Source organism: Wyeomyia smithii, chromosome 3, assembly GCF_029784165.1.
Source record: "Wyeomyia smithii strain HCP4-BCI-WySm-NY-G18 chromosome 3, ASM2978416v1, whole genome shotgun sequence".
NCBI lineage: Eukaryota > Metazoa > Arthropoda > Insecta > Diptera > Culicidae > Wyeomyia > Wyeomyia smithii.
The window spans coordinates 234721221-234736849 of record NC_073696.1 but is presented as its reverse complement, the minus strand read 5'-3'; the positions used below and the strand labels follow the sequence as shown (position 1 = coordinate 234736849).

Sequence of the window (15629 nt, the reverse complement as noted above, 5' to 3'; positions counted from 1 at the left end):
AAGTTCTGCGATGCACTTATCACTTAGAGATAAGTTTTATAGCAGAAATAATTATTAGATGCCGAGCGGTTAAGAGTACCGATGCATACACGATTAATTATGTAGAGTCATGATGGCGTTGCGGTGATAGCGATTATGGACTGACCGCAATTGTCCGATTGCACAGGAATCGGTACAACTGCCGCAGGATAGAGATATAAACTAGTTGTTTTGAGCTGCTATGAACTAGGGCACAATACCTTTACAGTTTATGCTTTGAAATGAATCGTCAATCTCGAGAAGATCGATATCGATTGTAGCAAAGAACAAAACACCAAATAACATGCGCCTGCAGTAGTACCATTTGCATTGATTTATTACCACCACCTTTCATCGCTGGATCACGCATTTTTATAATGGTGCGTGTATATTTAAATGTGAAAAGTACTGGTAAACAAACCTCCCACAGGCAATGACAGTACCTCATCTCTTGTGGAGCAAATGTGATCCGAACGGCGAGCCAGCCGGTATTGCGCGTACAAATAAACAAGAACTTTTCTTTTCAATTTCGATCGCAATGCTCCATCCAAATTGTCGGTTTTATGATTAGGTATTGTGATGCACACGATGGGTACGCATAAACACGAGCTCCCAGCCTCCCCTTCGATCGAAAGTATCACAGATTGGTTTTTTTTTCTATATTGCTGAGCATTTATGATCGCTGCTAGCACTAGTGCTAGCGAATGATTTGTTTGTGATACCCTCAAATGATGCTGGTTCAACAAATAATAAAAACAATCTCGCCTTTTTATGTCGGAAAGGTACGGTAGCTTGACACGCGTGATTTTTGTTCTCGGGGTACAGCAGAACAGCACAATTGCAAGAAGAAAGGCGTTTATTGATGGGTGATAAAATCAAAATAAAAATAAAAAGATTACAGCGCTTGTTTCTGTGCTTATCGTACGAGCAGAAAATTGAAGAGGTAGTGTGTTTCGGAGAAAATCTTGAGGCTGTCAATGAGCTGAGAAAATAATAGTCAACACATTTCGATCGGAATGGCGAAATGAGGGAAATAAACTATTTTACCTTTCTCTTATAGACACTTATCGCACCGCACTGTTAAACCTAGATGGAACAATCAAGAAACTATTTTCAGCGCTCCGTGTCACCTGTTAGCGAAGTGTGATTAGACTCATAACGCGACTCACCTTTCTCTGAAATGACTAAACTACTTTGAAATTAATAACCTTGATTCACCTAAACGACGAATGCAAATTCAATAAAAAAAGCATATGCTGCTAAAATTTTATAATCTGCCTACCTTTACCTCTACCCGGTAAGGAAAGCAAATTATTCTATCGGATTTCTCCGGTTGTGAGAGTTCAAACTAGCTTGACTAATTTTAAATATTTATTTTGAATTTAAATTTATTTTAAATAAAATTTAGTTTTGTAGATTTATCGGCTTAATCAGTCCGTGTATAGAAGCAAAAACGATTTTTCGTTTCTTAATCCGACAGTTTCGGTTACTGTCGGATTAAGAAACAAAAAAATCGTTTTTGTTTCTATACACGGACTGATTAAGCCGATAAATCTACAAAATTAACCGCTACAGTCGACAAACAAACAAATAAAATTTAGGATAGCTGCAATTTTGAAGGAACATACCCTGAAATCTATTGTTTGACCGCAAGCTTGCCGCGGGTGTCAATTATCGCTTTTATTACTATCATTTAGAGTCGTTTTCGCGACAAAGTGCACATCTCATGCTGCGCGTTAATTTATTGGTAGTAGTAAAACACAATATATTCCGGTAATGACCGCAGGTTACTAGCTGACTAGTTAACGAACAATTTTAGCTAATTATGTTTTATTTAAATCGTTTGTAAAATTTCGCATCAAATGCATTCAATGATTCTGATGCTAGGATGGACAGTTTATGAACAATAATCACAGCGGAAAATTGATCCCCTTTTTGTTAACATACATATTATTTAAAAAAAAAAAGAAAACCTTTATATGTAAAACCAAATTTTTTATTACAGTCGAAGTTTTTTATAGCGACATTGCAAGGGACTGTCGTTATAGCGAAATGTCGCAATAATACGAAGATTTTTTGTATATGTATAACAGAAAGTACCATTGAGAATGTCGTTATAGATTTAGCTAGGGTATCGAACGTCTTTGTCAGTGGTTTTCTTCGGCCCCCTTTTGCATAAGATTACTGCAGAAAAACTGACGAAGACGTTCTATTATCGCAATAAAGAACGATAAATAGGGTAGCAAACGGCTTCGACAGTGCTTTTATTCGACAGGTATTCTGCAGCAATCCTGTGCAGAAATCTGCCGAAGAAAATCACTGCCTAAGCCATTCACTACCCTATGAGTTTTGGTATGCCGTTCTAGAGGAAGGTCGTAATAGCGAAATATCGCAATAAAACTAAGAATTTTAGTATAAAACTGAGGAGCCTTTAAGAATGTCGCTATAGCGAAATTTTTCGTTAAAAATTTGTCGGCATTCAACTTTAATTGAAAAACATCATACATCAAGACATTACTGAATCATACTTTTGCAGTTAGTATTAACCCATTCCCGGCGGAGAGAAATCAGATTTTACGTCGAAAAATGATCTTCGAATTCATTTTACCTACATGCACAATTGACACAAATTGTACTGCATATTGTAGACAGATCTTTTCTCTAAACGTAAAACTGCAAGTATCATTGTTAAGTTCATTAAGCAGACAATATGTGTAGTAGGGAAACCGAAAAATAAGCGAATTGGAAACATGGGGGATGCGATATATTTTTCCAAATCTGTATCATATTTCCAATTTGCTTATTTTTCGCTTTCCCTGCTGCACACATTGTCTGCTTAATGAACTTGAATGTTAACGGGTAAAATCTGTTGTTAAAAATAGAAATTTAGTTTGAAAAATCATTGTTAAGCTACAATCAAAGTAGCTTAACAATGATTTTTTAAACTAACTTTCTATTTTTAACAACGGCTTTTACCCGTCTGACATTGTCAGGTGATGCCATATGGCCGAGAATGGGTTAATTTGCTGTAAAATATTATCTGCAATCAGAGATTAGAATCCGATGTTAACCGCACTTATGAAAATTCAAAAATTACTTCAATTTTAACATTTTCTCGTTTTTTGTTCTAAAATATGGTTGACTGTTAGCTTGACTTGATTGTTCTGAAAAACCCAGCTTGAAAATTTGGTTTATTATTCCTGATTGTTAACGCTATCTTGACAAAGAAAAGCTCAGGCACTAACATTTCGTTTTCGAACTAAATCTTCTATTTTTTTGGTTATTGGTATGCAGAATAATTTAGGGGCTAGTGCTACTATCCTGTTAGTACCAACAGTCTTTCCTGAGCCGAGAATTGACCATACAACGATTGGCTTGCTAGGCCAGTATCGTACCTCGGGACTAGCTAGGAGGTTACATCAGTATACACCCTTACAATTTTTTGCCGGGTCTCGGTAATTTATTGCCGAGAACGGCACCACTGAATGCTCGGGTAAAAATAAATGACAGCTGTCACATTTTTTTGTAAATCAACCTAACTGAAATTTCAGCACAAAATATTACCGAGCTATCACTACCTAGATTTCGGATATTTTGTGCTGAAATTTCATTCGGGTGAACCGAGGTTTACAAAAAAATTTGACAGCTGTCATCATTTTTTTAATCGAGTACTCAGTGGTGCCGTTCTCGGCACTAAATTACCGAGACCCAGCAAAAAAATTTAAATATGTACATTAATTCCAACTATGTTTAATCTATCCACCACGTCTGGATCACATTGGGATAAAAAAAAATGATAGAAAAAACTAAAGTTTACACAATCAGTAATACCTGGCTGTAACAAGTCAAAAACTTCATACCGGACTTCCACACGCTTTTCTCAAAAAAGTTGTAGCCTAGCCTTTGTATTTTTCTGCTTCCAATAATTATTGTGCCTTAACTCGCTCGTTGAGGGTGTCGAGTGAGTGTTCAAAATAAAATTCTCGAATATTCACATATTTTCTCTGACGTGTTTCCCTGTGTTTTTTCTTGATTTATACATGGTTTTCAGCCACAGGCTGGTTCGCCACCGCTGAGAGACTTTTTCAAAAATGTTTAGCAGACATAATGAACTTCATCCTAATCGGTTTCGGGTTCCAAAACAAGTTCCGGATACAAGATAATGGGAACATGTAGCTACTACGGGGTGATCAAAAAGTTCGAATCGAATACACTTCAAAAATGTGTTAAAAAGTTGAAAATCCAAGATTTTTTTCCTGAGTCAATTTTTCTTGAATCAATGTTTATTGATGTTTCCGCTTGAGCTTGGCGACCGCACATTTCGTAGTTGCTCCTCCGTTATCGATCTGAGCTAGTGAAGTTGCACAAGAAATAACGTACCTATATGGCTACTTGGGATTAGTTCGTGTACAACAATTCAGTAGCTGCCGCTTTGTATGGATCGATATTGGCGCCGGCTACGTCGTTATGATTGTTGGGGTAAGGAAAGATGTTGTAAGGAAGGAGCTGTAAAAGTTGTTGTTGTCAGAAACCGAGTTTACCTCTGCATCTCCACGTCTACGACGGAAAGGGAATGGTAATGTAACCGTGGTAAGTGACAGAGTCGGCCAGTGTTGCGCGCGAAGTTAACTCATTGCGAAGACTAACGTTCAGTACATTTCTTGTCAGACCCCGTGGGCCTATACGAGCAGCGCGCGAATGAAATTCACCACCAGAAGCATCGAGGTGATGAAATATTTATTTATTACTATTCCCGACTATCTTCGAGAAATCCACTTCGGCAGGCGCGAATTTTGACAATTATAGGGGAATTGTGGGTAAAATTAACAGGGGTGGTAAAATGGACACCCGTTTAAATCTCGACTATTACGTTGAAAAATAGTACAAACTTCTTTGGTACCTTATCTTAGAGGCACTAGAAGCTATTTGAGACAAAGTATGCGACATGGTACAGTCAAACAGTCAAAATAATAAACAAAAACAAAAAACACGTGTACATCCGTGGTGGTGATGTTATTTTTGGCCTACAAAAAATAAGGTTTTTTTCAGTGTAAACAGTATTTTATAACGATATTTCTGCAAATATCTGTACTCAGACAACTAACCAGCAGAAATCATCAAAGATTAGTAATTGTTTAAATGATTTTCTCGATATATTTAGGTATTTTCAATAATATGTATGTGCGGGTAAAATGGACAGCCCATGGTGATGGGGAAAAAATTGTGTTAATTTCCATTGATAAATCTAGATGCTTCGTGTTTATATCAGAAAAACGCAAAGGTAAACTCGGACCGATGAACAGATGACCGCGGCTAAACGTACCGTTGAATGCGGAATGTCCGTAAAAAACCTTCCGCCATTTCTCAGTTTCTTGCGGATAAGGTCATATATTGTTACTAATTCCACGACAAACGGTGAAAATTGAACTGTTGGTGAATGCATAAGTGTATTACGTGCTATGGAACAACATTTTACTATCTGTGAAGGGATAATTAATGTTCACGCCCAAGGTGTCCATATTACCACCTCCATATGTTCATTTTACCCACACGTGTCCATTTTACCCCCAAAAAACTGCTTTCGAAAATGCTCATGAAAACTACGAAAAATACTATAATTGTGTACTTCTTCTTATTTTTTATATTAACCATTAGTGGCTTAGTTAATGTGCGCTATCGACTCATAGTTGTAGTGTTAAACTGTGGAGGAAATTGGGAAATGGCTTAGGGTGTCCATTTTATCACCCCTTCCCCTACGCGCAATTATAGTAGCAGCGGGGGCGATATACGACCAAACGGTCAAACCGAGTTTATCTCGTAGCGGTTCCACAAAAAATGTGCCAGTTTTTATTTTGCTTTGTCATTTTAGATTTGGCTGAAACTTTGCATAGACGTTTCTATAGGCAAAAGATGCTATTTTGTGTTATTGGTTTAGTTTTTTGGAAAAAAAATTAAAAATCTGTTTTTTTACGAAAACTACAAAAAATTATCTATACATTGCAGACGATCCGATCATATTGAAATAAAAAAAAAGTTGAAATTTTTTGAAAAAAAAAATTTTTTTTTCATATGTATTTTTTTTCTTGAAAGAAAAAAACGGCTACCCACAATTTTGCCAAAGCCACTATGCCAATCAAGCAAACCGTTTTGGCTGTACAAAATATTTTTAGGCACCAATACTCTATTGGCGCTTAAACATATTTTTACAGTCAGAGTAGTTTTTTAGTCGTTACGACACATTTTTTGCATATGGAGAACTGTAGGAAAGGAGCAACTCTCGCTGAGATCAGTTCTTTAGGTGCACAAGGTCTTTCGAATTTGATGTAAGTGCACATAGTTGTTAAAAATAGAGAAAAATTGATAATGCCATTTTTGTTTGATCGAATTTGTTGACCCCTCGGGGGTGAAATAGTTTCTAGAGAAGTTGAAGTTTTAGCAATTTTTGATATATTTTTTGAGCTATATCTCTGAAATTCGTTATGGAACCTACTACAAGTAGCACATTTCTGTAATGAGGATTTGGTCATTTTAGCTTATTTTTCCGATAATTCAAAAAACGTATAAGGTAAAAAGGGGCAAGTGATGTCAATACATTTTCTCAAAGTCTAATTCATGTATTCAAAACTGTTATAAGTTTCATCCGTCCCAATCCACCCAATCTTTTATCTAGAGTTGTCAAAGTTACCGAAAAAATAAGCTAAAATATGCCATAACTTTGTGAGGAAAAGTCCCAGTGATTCTTCAACAACAACGTGTATTTTATATGCCCAAATGCTTCTTTAGAACAACACTTTCGTGTAAAATGCAACTATAAAATGCAAAAGTTAAGCATAGCATATTTGATCGCCCGTGTGTTGCCCGCGATTGACCAGAATCAGCTGAAATTGCACAAAGAACCGTCAAAATGGTGCCTAGGAGTAGCAAGTCATTTTCAGTGTACAATTCCTGGTGATTTTTCTTTTCACTGGTCAATAACGTAGCTGGCCACGCCCAATGCAGATCAATAGAGGAAGGGATATCGGGAGTGTTAGTTTAATACTTGTTGCTACTAGAGACCGAGGAATCCTCTGCATCATCCACAAGTATCAAAGGAAGGAATTAGTGTTAGTCGAAAGGAATTGATCTGGATCCATCGAGGTTGATGGTGCGATCTTTTCTACACAAATTCGCGCCCGATATGGATATTTCTCGGTCTCTGCGCAACCGGCCATCAGAAGACGATATGAATAGAACCGCATCACGATCGCTGTATCGGCATATAGGAGAATCGAAGTTTCTACCAATCGTTATTATCAGCAACCAATCGTTAACAGTCTGTATCACACCAAACTTCGCGTTTCATCCTGTGAACTATTAAAATTTACCTCGAAACGAATGAATTTCGTAAAACGCACCACACGCCGAATGCAAACTACTGGTACCAGCTCAAAGAACCGATAGAGCGAGTAAAAAAACCCACAAGGCACACCCGAGCATTATACGATGTAATGGTCATTGAACTCCGAAACCGCTGTATTAAGATAGTTACACTGAGCGCTGTCAAAATAACGTGCGCGAAACTGAGCTGACCTCCCCGAAGCAAACTATAGCGTGCCCACTACACTCCGGAAACCCTTAGATAAACAAAACTCACCCGGGCCGATGATGCGTTTCACCGGGGCATTATGCACGACCGCTCCATTTTCTCCTACCGACGCATACGCGACACGACCTTTCGCACCAAAGACACCTACTGAGTATAAAAACTGACAAAGTTCCATGCATTCATAGCCCAAAAACTTAAAAAAATGCAAAAAAGCATATTAAACAAAACAGAGTTCCAAATTTATTATTAAAATGCCAACATAATTGCAATCAAAGTTCAGTTGTCGTGAACTATTTTCACGCCCAAAACGATTTCAACATAATTAAATAAAAGTTACTTATGTATATCAACATTTGTCCAAAAGCTAGGAAAATCATAAAACAAGAACATAGACCTGAATAAAATGTCACCGCCCTGCCAGGACTCACAATTGTAGACGATGCATCAATCGCATGCCGCATTGTCATGCTCGAATGATAAATTTTGAAACTATATTGTAAAACTGCCAATTTTGACCTGTGAGAGTGCATCGCACAATCTGGTTTGTAAATATAAAAAAAAACTCTACCCGCAACCGAAAAGCTACCACACTTTGTGCACCCAACAGATGACACATTTACGCTTCTGACAAAGTCCATAACCCGCTGAAAACCACCACATACAGAGCCTATGCATTCTTAAAATGTTTGATACAAAAACTTATACTCATCTGTTTTATTTTGGTTATGCCTATGCCAGCGAAACAAACGCCGACAAGCACAGCGCAACACTACTCTCTTCGCTCTCTCTCCAGATATTATCGTTCTCTTCGCTCACACTGCCATGCATTCCATTTTCGCATGTTAATAACGAACCGCTAGTTAGCGCGACGCACAAAGTAGGCACTCACACTCACGCAACTTAGCTGGCCTTACAATTTTCAATTGCAATTCGAGGAAAAATTATTACTTTCACGCAAGGAACACTGTGTTTTTCACAAAACCTTCACTTTTCTCACTTAGACAAAGCATCACAGATCACAACTTGACACTTTTTAACAAGTTTGGCCACTTAATTCACCCATAAATTAATAACTTAAACGGATAGCTTTCGGGGCACGTATTATTAGTTAGCCGTGATGCCAGCCTCGATACCGCTTTGAATTCAGAATCCACTATAAAATGCAAAAGTTAAGCACAAAAAACTAAATTTTAAGTATGTTTCATACAATATACTTTATAACTTTGTATCTAATGAAGAAAGGATTTTCATTTGTTCAACAAAGTTTCCTTTTTTTGAATCTTCTATAACTTTCCTGAATAAACCATTCCTCTAGCTCTTAACACAGAAAAGTTAGTTTTTTTTAATATGGTAAACTTTTCATAATTTTTGACAATTTGCGATCATGCGGGTAATTCACGCAAACAATTTTTCCGAAGATACTATGAGGCTAGGATGAAGGCGAAAGTTTACTTTGCACATATTATTTTTTCCACTTAAAAGATTGGTCAAAGAGAGTTTTTTTCCGCTCACGAACAAAATACCATGAATTTTGATAGATAGCATTTTTCTATTCATTGCCCATAATGTGAGCAATCTCAAACAGATATTACGTTCTAATATGCTTCATACATGTTAGGGTAAAATTCAGATGAATCTATAAGCAACGCTCCTATTAATTTTTCCACCACTGTACATAACACAACAGAGCTCACTGCAGTGCTTTTGTTTTGTGCCTTTCAAACATATATCAAATGAGGAAAGCATCTAGGTAGGAAAGTAGGCTGTGTTGTTTGCTTTGCATCTGAAATTAGGTTGTTTAGCTATTTACGGATTTTTGATTTTCATATATCAGTTAAAAGAGTGTAATTTTCTGAGCAAACGTATTTTAAAAAAAATTCATATCGTTGCCCTTCGATTTTCAAATGAAGAATAAAAATCGCTCTAAATCGCTACAATGACAGTTGGTACATGGGCGAACTGTCATTGTAGCGATTTCGAGCAGATTTCGAGCAGTTTTGATTTGTGATTTAAAAACCGAAGGGCAACGATAGAAATTTTTATAAATCACATTTTGCTTAAAAATGCAGCTCTTTCAGATGATATAAAAACTGATATAGTGGCTAAGAGACCATCCATTAATGATGTCACGCAAAATTTGGAAACAAACTCCCCCCTTCTCCCTCTTGTCACAAACTGTCAAAACTTCCTTGTCCCCCCTCCCTCCCACTTAATTACGTTCCCCTCCCCCGTTTTTGGTTTTAAGTGACTGAAAATTGAGTTTTTTTTCAATTTTTTTATTATCAGACAAATTATTATCTGAGTTATTATCAGACTAATACGAGCCATTTGTTATTCTGTTGAGGATTAGTAGTGTGTAATTTAAATTTACATTTTTAAAATCCGATATGTGCCGAACATACATGGCTTCTCTTCGAGAGAAGGGTACTTTGCGCAAAATCGGACTAGATGCATTTGAAAGCATTTTTCCAAGCTATCTTTAAAAACTAGTGCCAATAGTGCCAAACCCTGCCGTCTAATTTTCAAATGCTGTTTTATGCCGAAAATACGTAATTTTTTGACTCCGCCTAATTTTTTCTGAGTATTAAAATGATATTATACATTATCCAATGATGAGGATTTATTCTCCACTATTTTACAGAATGCTTTTTCTTAGACGTCATCAAGATTTAAGTTACCCTTGAGGCTCCAGCAAATTTCGCAACATGGCATTTTTTCAAGAAAAACGCTAAAAAACGCTGACTCCGTACACTTTGAAAAACCATAGAAAATTCAAATTTTGTCGTAATGCTCTAAAAATTTGGATTCCGACTCTTCAATAGTATAGGGAAAATATAATTAAAATGGTATTCGCATTTTCAATTTTGGTTCGATGGCCAACGGTTCCCCACTGTACACTGCCATTAGCGATTGCCAATGTTCGTATTTTGACATTACGTTTGAAGTACCGCAAGGAAATCACTTAGGACCACTCATTCACCTGTTGCATTTTAATAACGTGAACCTGGTTATCTGTTGTCTTAAGCTGATGACCTCAAACTTTATCTTCCGGTTCGCGATATTGAAGACTGTCACTTCCTTTAATGCAGCCAGATATTTTTCTGATAAAAGCCATCAGAACCGTATGGATAATAATTCATCTAAATGCTCATTTATTTCATTTTTGCGGAAAAACAGATAATTTTGCAGAGATGTTTAAACAGACTTCTTCGGTGGAGGCATTGGCAGCCGAATTTACATCTCTTATTAGCTTAATTTTCAGAAACAGCTGGTGAAGTTTTCATAAAATCATCAAAGATCAAGTTTTGCATAGTGCGAACCAAAATCAATCACCCTTAATATCAACATATTACAAATCTGAAACAATAAGTCGCACTTACTTCTTATGGAAACCAATAACTTTCAGTAACTCCCCACACGACACAAACCACATCAGTGTTCAAGAAAAGACATCAGTGGAAATATAACTCTTCATTTTAGTAAAAAGAAATTAAAATAACCTCTAACTTCTAATGTCCTACTTTATAGAAGAACCTCGTCTACTTTTCATTTGATCGAACACCTCATCGAACTACAGAAAGCTCAGCTAATGCATCAGTAATCATATCCCCCTCCTGTAGTACCCTATATACTCTGCAAAACCGAGACAAATCGATAAAAACAGCTCCCGCTGTAATTACAGTCACCCCGAAGGGATTCAATAGTAATTTCAATCACTTTGCCAATAAACGATGGCACGATGTTTTCACTTAACCTTAACAACTGTTTTTGTACTCATCTGACTTTTCTATTTTTCTTCTTACTCTTACCTGCAGTTTCTGGAGCAGACCTTGGTGTGGCCGACGTTGGCCGTGACCGCAACGCTGATCGCTCTCGGATGTGGTCTTCTTGCCTCCAGGTGAACTGGAGCAACCTGTCGTCAGTGCCAGCAGAAAAACAGAAAGCAAAAAAAAAGAATCACACCACCCCAAGTGCCTAACCCGTTGACTGTTTTGAGGTGTTAAGCGTGTCCCTTGATTTATTTTCTTTTTCTTCGATGACGTTTTGTAACACACGCACGCGGAAACAGCCGACGGGATTATCAATCTAGTATCAATATCTCCGGTGTGAATTCTTTTGCAAAAACATTACTCCGTCATCTGTCTCCACGACAGCCGCAGGGTCACCGGCCATACAAGGACTAGTTCATCTGTGACGAATGTGAAACGTGCAAGCAGCACCCGTGCAGTTATAGGCGGATCCCACGTTTAGAAAATATATAATACCATGAAATGAATAACGAAATAGAACAGCATAAATAGATACTTTACAGTTACGAATCATTAGGATAATTGGGTCACCGGGACCGGTTAGGATGTAAGAAGAAAATTTTCTACTCTTAGTTAAGAACTGCATGCACTTTTAATCCATTTGACGGATTGTGATCTCCAGTTTTTCAACCCCCCCTTTCCCCTGCTCCCCATTGATTGTCGTTTAATGAAATACAATATTTTCGCCGAGAAAAAATAATCGTTAGCAAATTCGAAGCACAGGGTAGGGTCGTAGCGAAAAGTCTCTAGCAGAGCAACAGTTAAGCAAAGCAGATGGAAATGTGAAACCCAAAGCGATTGTGATCGATTTTTTTTTTGTTTGAATACCGACTTCAAAAGATATTTAGATTTTATCTTTGTTCAGCTGCCTCTCCTTATCGGATCGGTTCGGAGTTTTTCCGAACTTTTTTTCTAGAATATAACTTAAACGCCAAGTGAAGAAAATAATGTTTAGAAGGCGTGTTTAATTTTTCTTCCATTTTTAAAATAGCGAAAATAGTGGTTATCATGTAATAGTTATCCGTAGGCCAATAAAGATTTCATTATTTTTAGTAAGCAAATTGAAACTTTAGTGAAATTACGTAACGCAACAGAGCCATGTCGATTCCATATCGAAGTAGAGATAAGTAAATTTAATTTTTTAGGCTTGTTCTGTAGGGCGAGGATTAAATCTTCAAAAGATTAGCCTCGAATGACGATAAATGAGCGATTAAATGATTTCACAGTGACAGTAGCAATAAGTTAGACAGCGCATTTCCAGTATCACCGTGATTGGGGCGGAACCGTTTTGAGGGGGGTCACAGTATTAATCATTATTTGTCCATTAATTCTTGTGAAGGAGTCTTGAAATTGCGGGATTGGCTTGGCGAACAGTGATGTAATGGGGAAATTGATAGATATATTGGCCAAAAATATTTCATTTACAACTCGACCTAAAGTAAAAAATTGCATTTTTCTGAAAAATTATATACACTGAGAAAAAAAATTTTTCGAGAAGAAAGATCAAATTTCTTTTGTTTTTCTGTAAATATTAATTTTTTTTCTCATTTGATGGTTGAGCTAACTATATACATTTTTTTTATTTTTTTTTCTTCAAAATGAGCTTTTTAAGAAACTTGTTTTTAATTTTTTGCTGTTGAAAAACAAAAATTTGACTGTGCATACTGAACTTTTTCATGAATTAGGTTTGTTGTAGTAAAAGTTGAAAAGTTGTTCCCCGAACTCGATTCACTGTTCATCAAAACCAACCGTAAATCCACAGATAAACATACGTGCCCTTCGTAAAAAATACCAAAAGATTTTCGTCCTAGCTTGAAACGTTACACTTACGCGCCACCATGTGAGATTACTGCCTACTAAGAAATTTTCGTAAAAACAGTTCTTGTCTTTGCTTAAAGCGACACCAGCGGCATTACTGACGGTTCTTGTCTTTGATAATAAGTGTGCACGCTTGCTTACTAAACAAAATTTCAAAATACTCGTTATTTTTCTGAACGAAGAAATCTTCATCGAGTGGCACGTCTGTTTCTCTGTGGTAAATCTACTCAATGCTGTCAGTTTTGACCATAAAAATGACCCGCAAAATAAATCTAGAAAATATTTCTTACCTCGGAAATTTTTTACTTAATCGATTCAACTTTTGGTAAATTAAATAAAATTTGTGTGGTTGAATGAAAATTATTTTCAAAGTCAATTGGTGTGATTATGCAATTTAATTTAATCTGAATTCAAAACCAGAAAATTAATTGGTTGTCAGAATAACATTTCGATTATTTTGCAATTATCTTTTGAATCCACTATTTAACGTTCGATAGAGCTAAAATGTTGCTTAGACGCATTAGAAAGGTATCAAATATTTTTTACATTTTCGTTACTCCAAAATATACATTTCCGATTTTCTACCGACCCCTTTCTCGATGATATCAAGCCCAATCAATTATCATGTTAGATTAGAGTAACGACTTCCCAGGTTTTATATGAGTTTGAAAATAAAAATAAATAAAATAGTAGCAGAAAAGGAAGAAGAAGAAGAAGCGAAAAACGGCGCAACAAACAACCATCGGAGCAGAGAAGAGATAAGCTAGGAAAGGATTCTTTCGAATCTTGCTGTGCAAAATTCCCAAAGAATATACAACAAATATGACCAATACGAATTCGAACGCAATGATCTCAAATCCAAACGCGGGGGTCTTTTTGTTTTTTTGACTTTTATTTTTTTGCTTGTTTTACACATTATTCTATTTGATCTTTGTAAACTTTTGTTTATCGCGAGTAAATAATCTTATTTTGTTTCGTTCTCATCGTTAGCCGGAAGCTAGCTGCCGAATTTTTAATGTTGTTCTCCAAACGTGTGTTCGTTTGCTTCTATGTAGGGTAGAGCAATTCCCAACTTATTTTATCTCTTGTTTTTATATATATTAGCATAGATTTACAGATTATATAGTTGCATTTTTGTATACAAGCAGTGAATTTACTCCTCTCAGATGATTTTAACCTTAATCAGTAGACAGTAGACAGGATATCGATCCTTAATTAGCGGACAGACAGGCAATGGGAAAAAAACTTTAAGTTTTAGGAACGATTTAGGATAAGCTGGATTATTTTTCTGTAGCTGTAGACTAGTCGTAGTGCGAGATTGAGGATGATTTCCCACCTGTGACACACGGCGACATTTTGGATACGATTGGTGCTGTGGGAAACCTGTGATGTACATTTTTGATCTCATTTTGAACTGTTTCATCTCAATGTACCATAGAACGAGCGAGCGAACGAGCGAGAGAAAGAATTTGAAAAAAAGGCAATGGAGCTCTAAACAAGTGATGGTTTATTTGTTGTATTCAGTAGAAAAATTGTATTAATTCTATATGATCATTTATTAGTTCATAGATTAATCGGAAAAAGGTGGGAGCAATAGGCAGGATAAGTTTTTTTTATCTCTAAGATTATTCAATGATCTAAACCAGATTTCTTATTTTATGAACGATATTTTTTTACTGTGTAAACTCTTCCATGAACTATGAGTTTAGCTTGTAAGGGTGAACATTCTAGAAGCGGTCTCATACGAAATCGACGCCTTTAGCGGTTTGCCATTGTTATAAGAAGCAAAATGCTTGTTTGCAGGAAAATTCTCAATAAAGCTGTGAAAACTCTGGTTGGAGAGTTGGTATGAATTATGTTATCACAAGCCCCACTATCCCAAAGGGAGGGTTGAAAATCTTCCACAAAATCAAGAGACACTGACACTTAAACGGCTTGTAAAAGTTACTAACTGAAATTATCACATTTAGAACCAGTTAATGTGTTTTTAAAACGGATGAAAATCAGGGCCACACAATTCAATTAAAATGAGGCAAAAATTAACAACCGCCATAAAAATAACAAACTACATATAACAGTGACAATAATATCAATAAACAAATTTTTTGAAGGAACGAGAATGTAGAAAACTATAACACAATAGATAACACAAAGATAATCACTAAATAAGCAATAAGAAACAAAATCAAGTATTGGTATACAATGCCAAGATAAGACAATTCGAGACAATGCAATATAAAGTTACTTGAAATGGTTATTCAAAATATAAAGCAACAATATATATTTTTCAATCAAGATAAAAAGATCAGAAAATGATGTAAAACAGATAAGAATCAGAGAAAAACATGAAGAAATCGTGAGAAAACGGTGAGAAGCGTGAAAAGACACCAAAATTCCCT

The 15629-nt window shown here is 36.2% G+C and overlaps 1 protein-coding gene across 1 annotated transcript in view; it reads left to right on the top strand.

The window, feature by feature from the left end:
• Positions 1–15077, top strand: part of LOC129730103 (nuclear pore complex protein DDB_G0274915-like) — a 174983-nt gene extending 159906 nt beyond the window's left edge. Inside the window, exon 4 of the mRNA XM_055689155.1 lies at positions 11419–15077. Within this exon, the coding sequence (XP_055545130.1) occupies positions 11419–11505 (87 nt within the window). The 3' untranslated portion in view covers positions 11506–15077. The remainder of the gene's footprint in view (positions 1–11418) is intronic.
• The last annotated feature ends 552 nt before the right edge of the window (positions 15078–15629 follow it).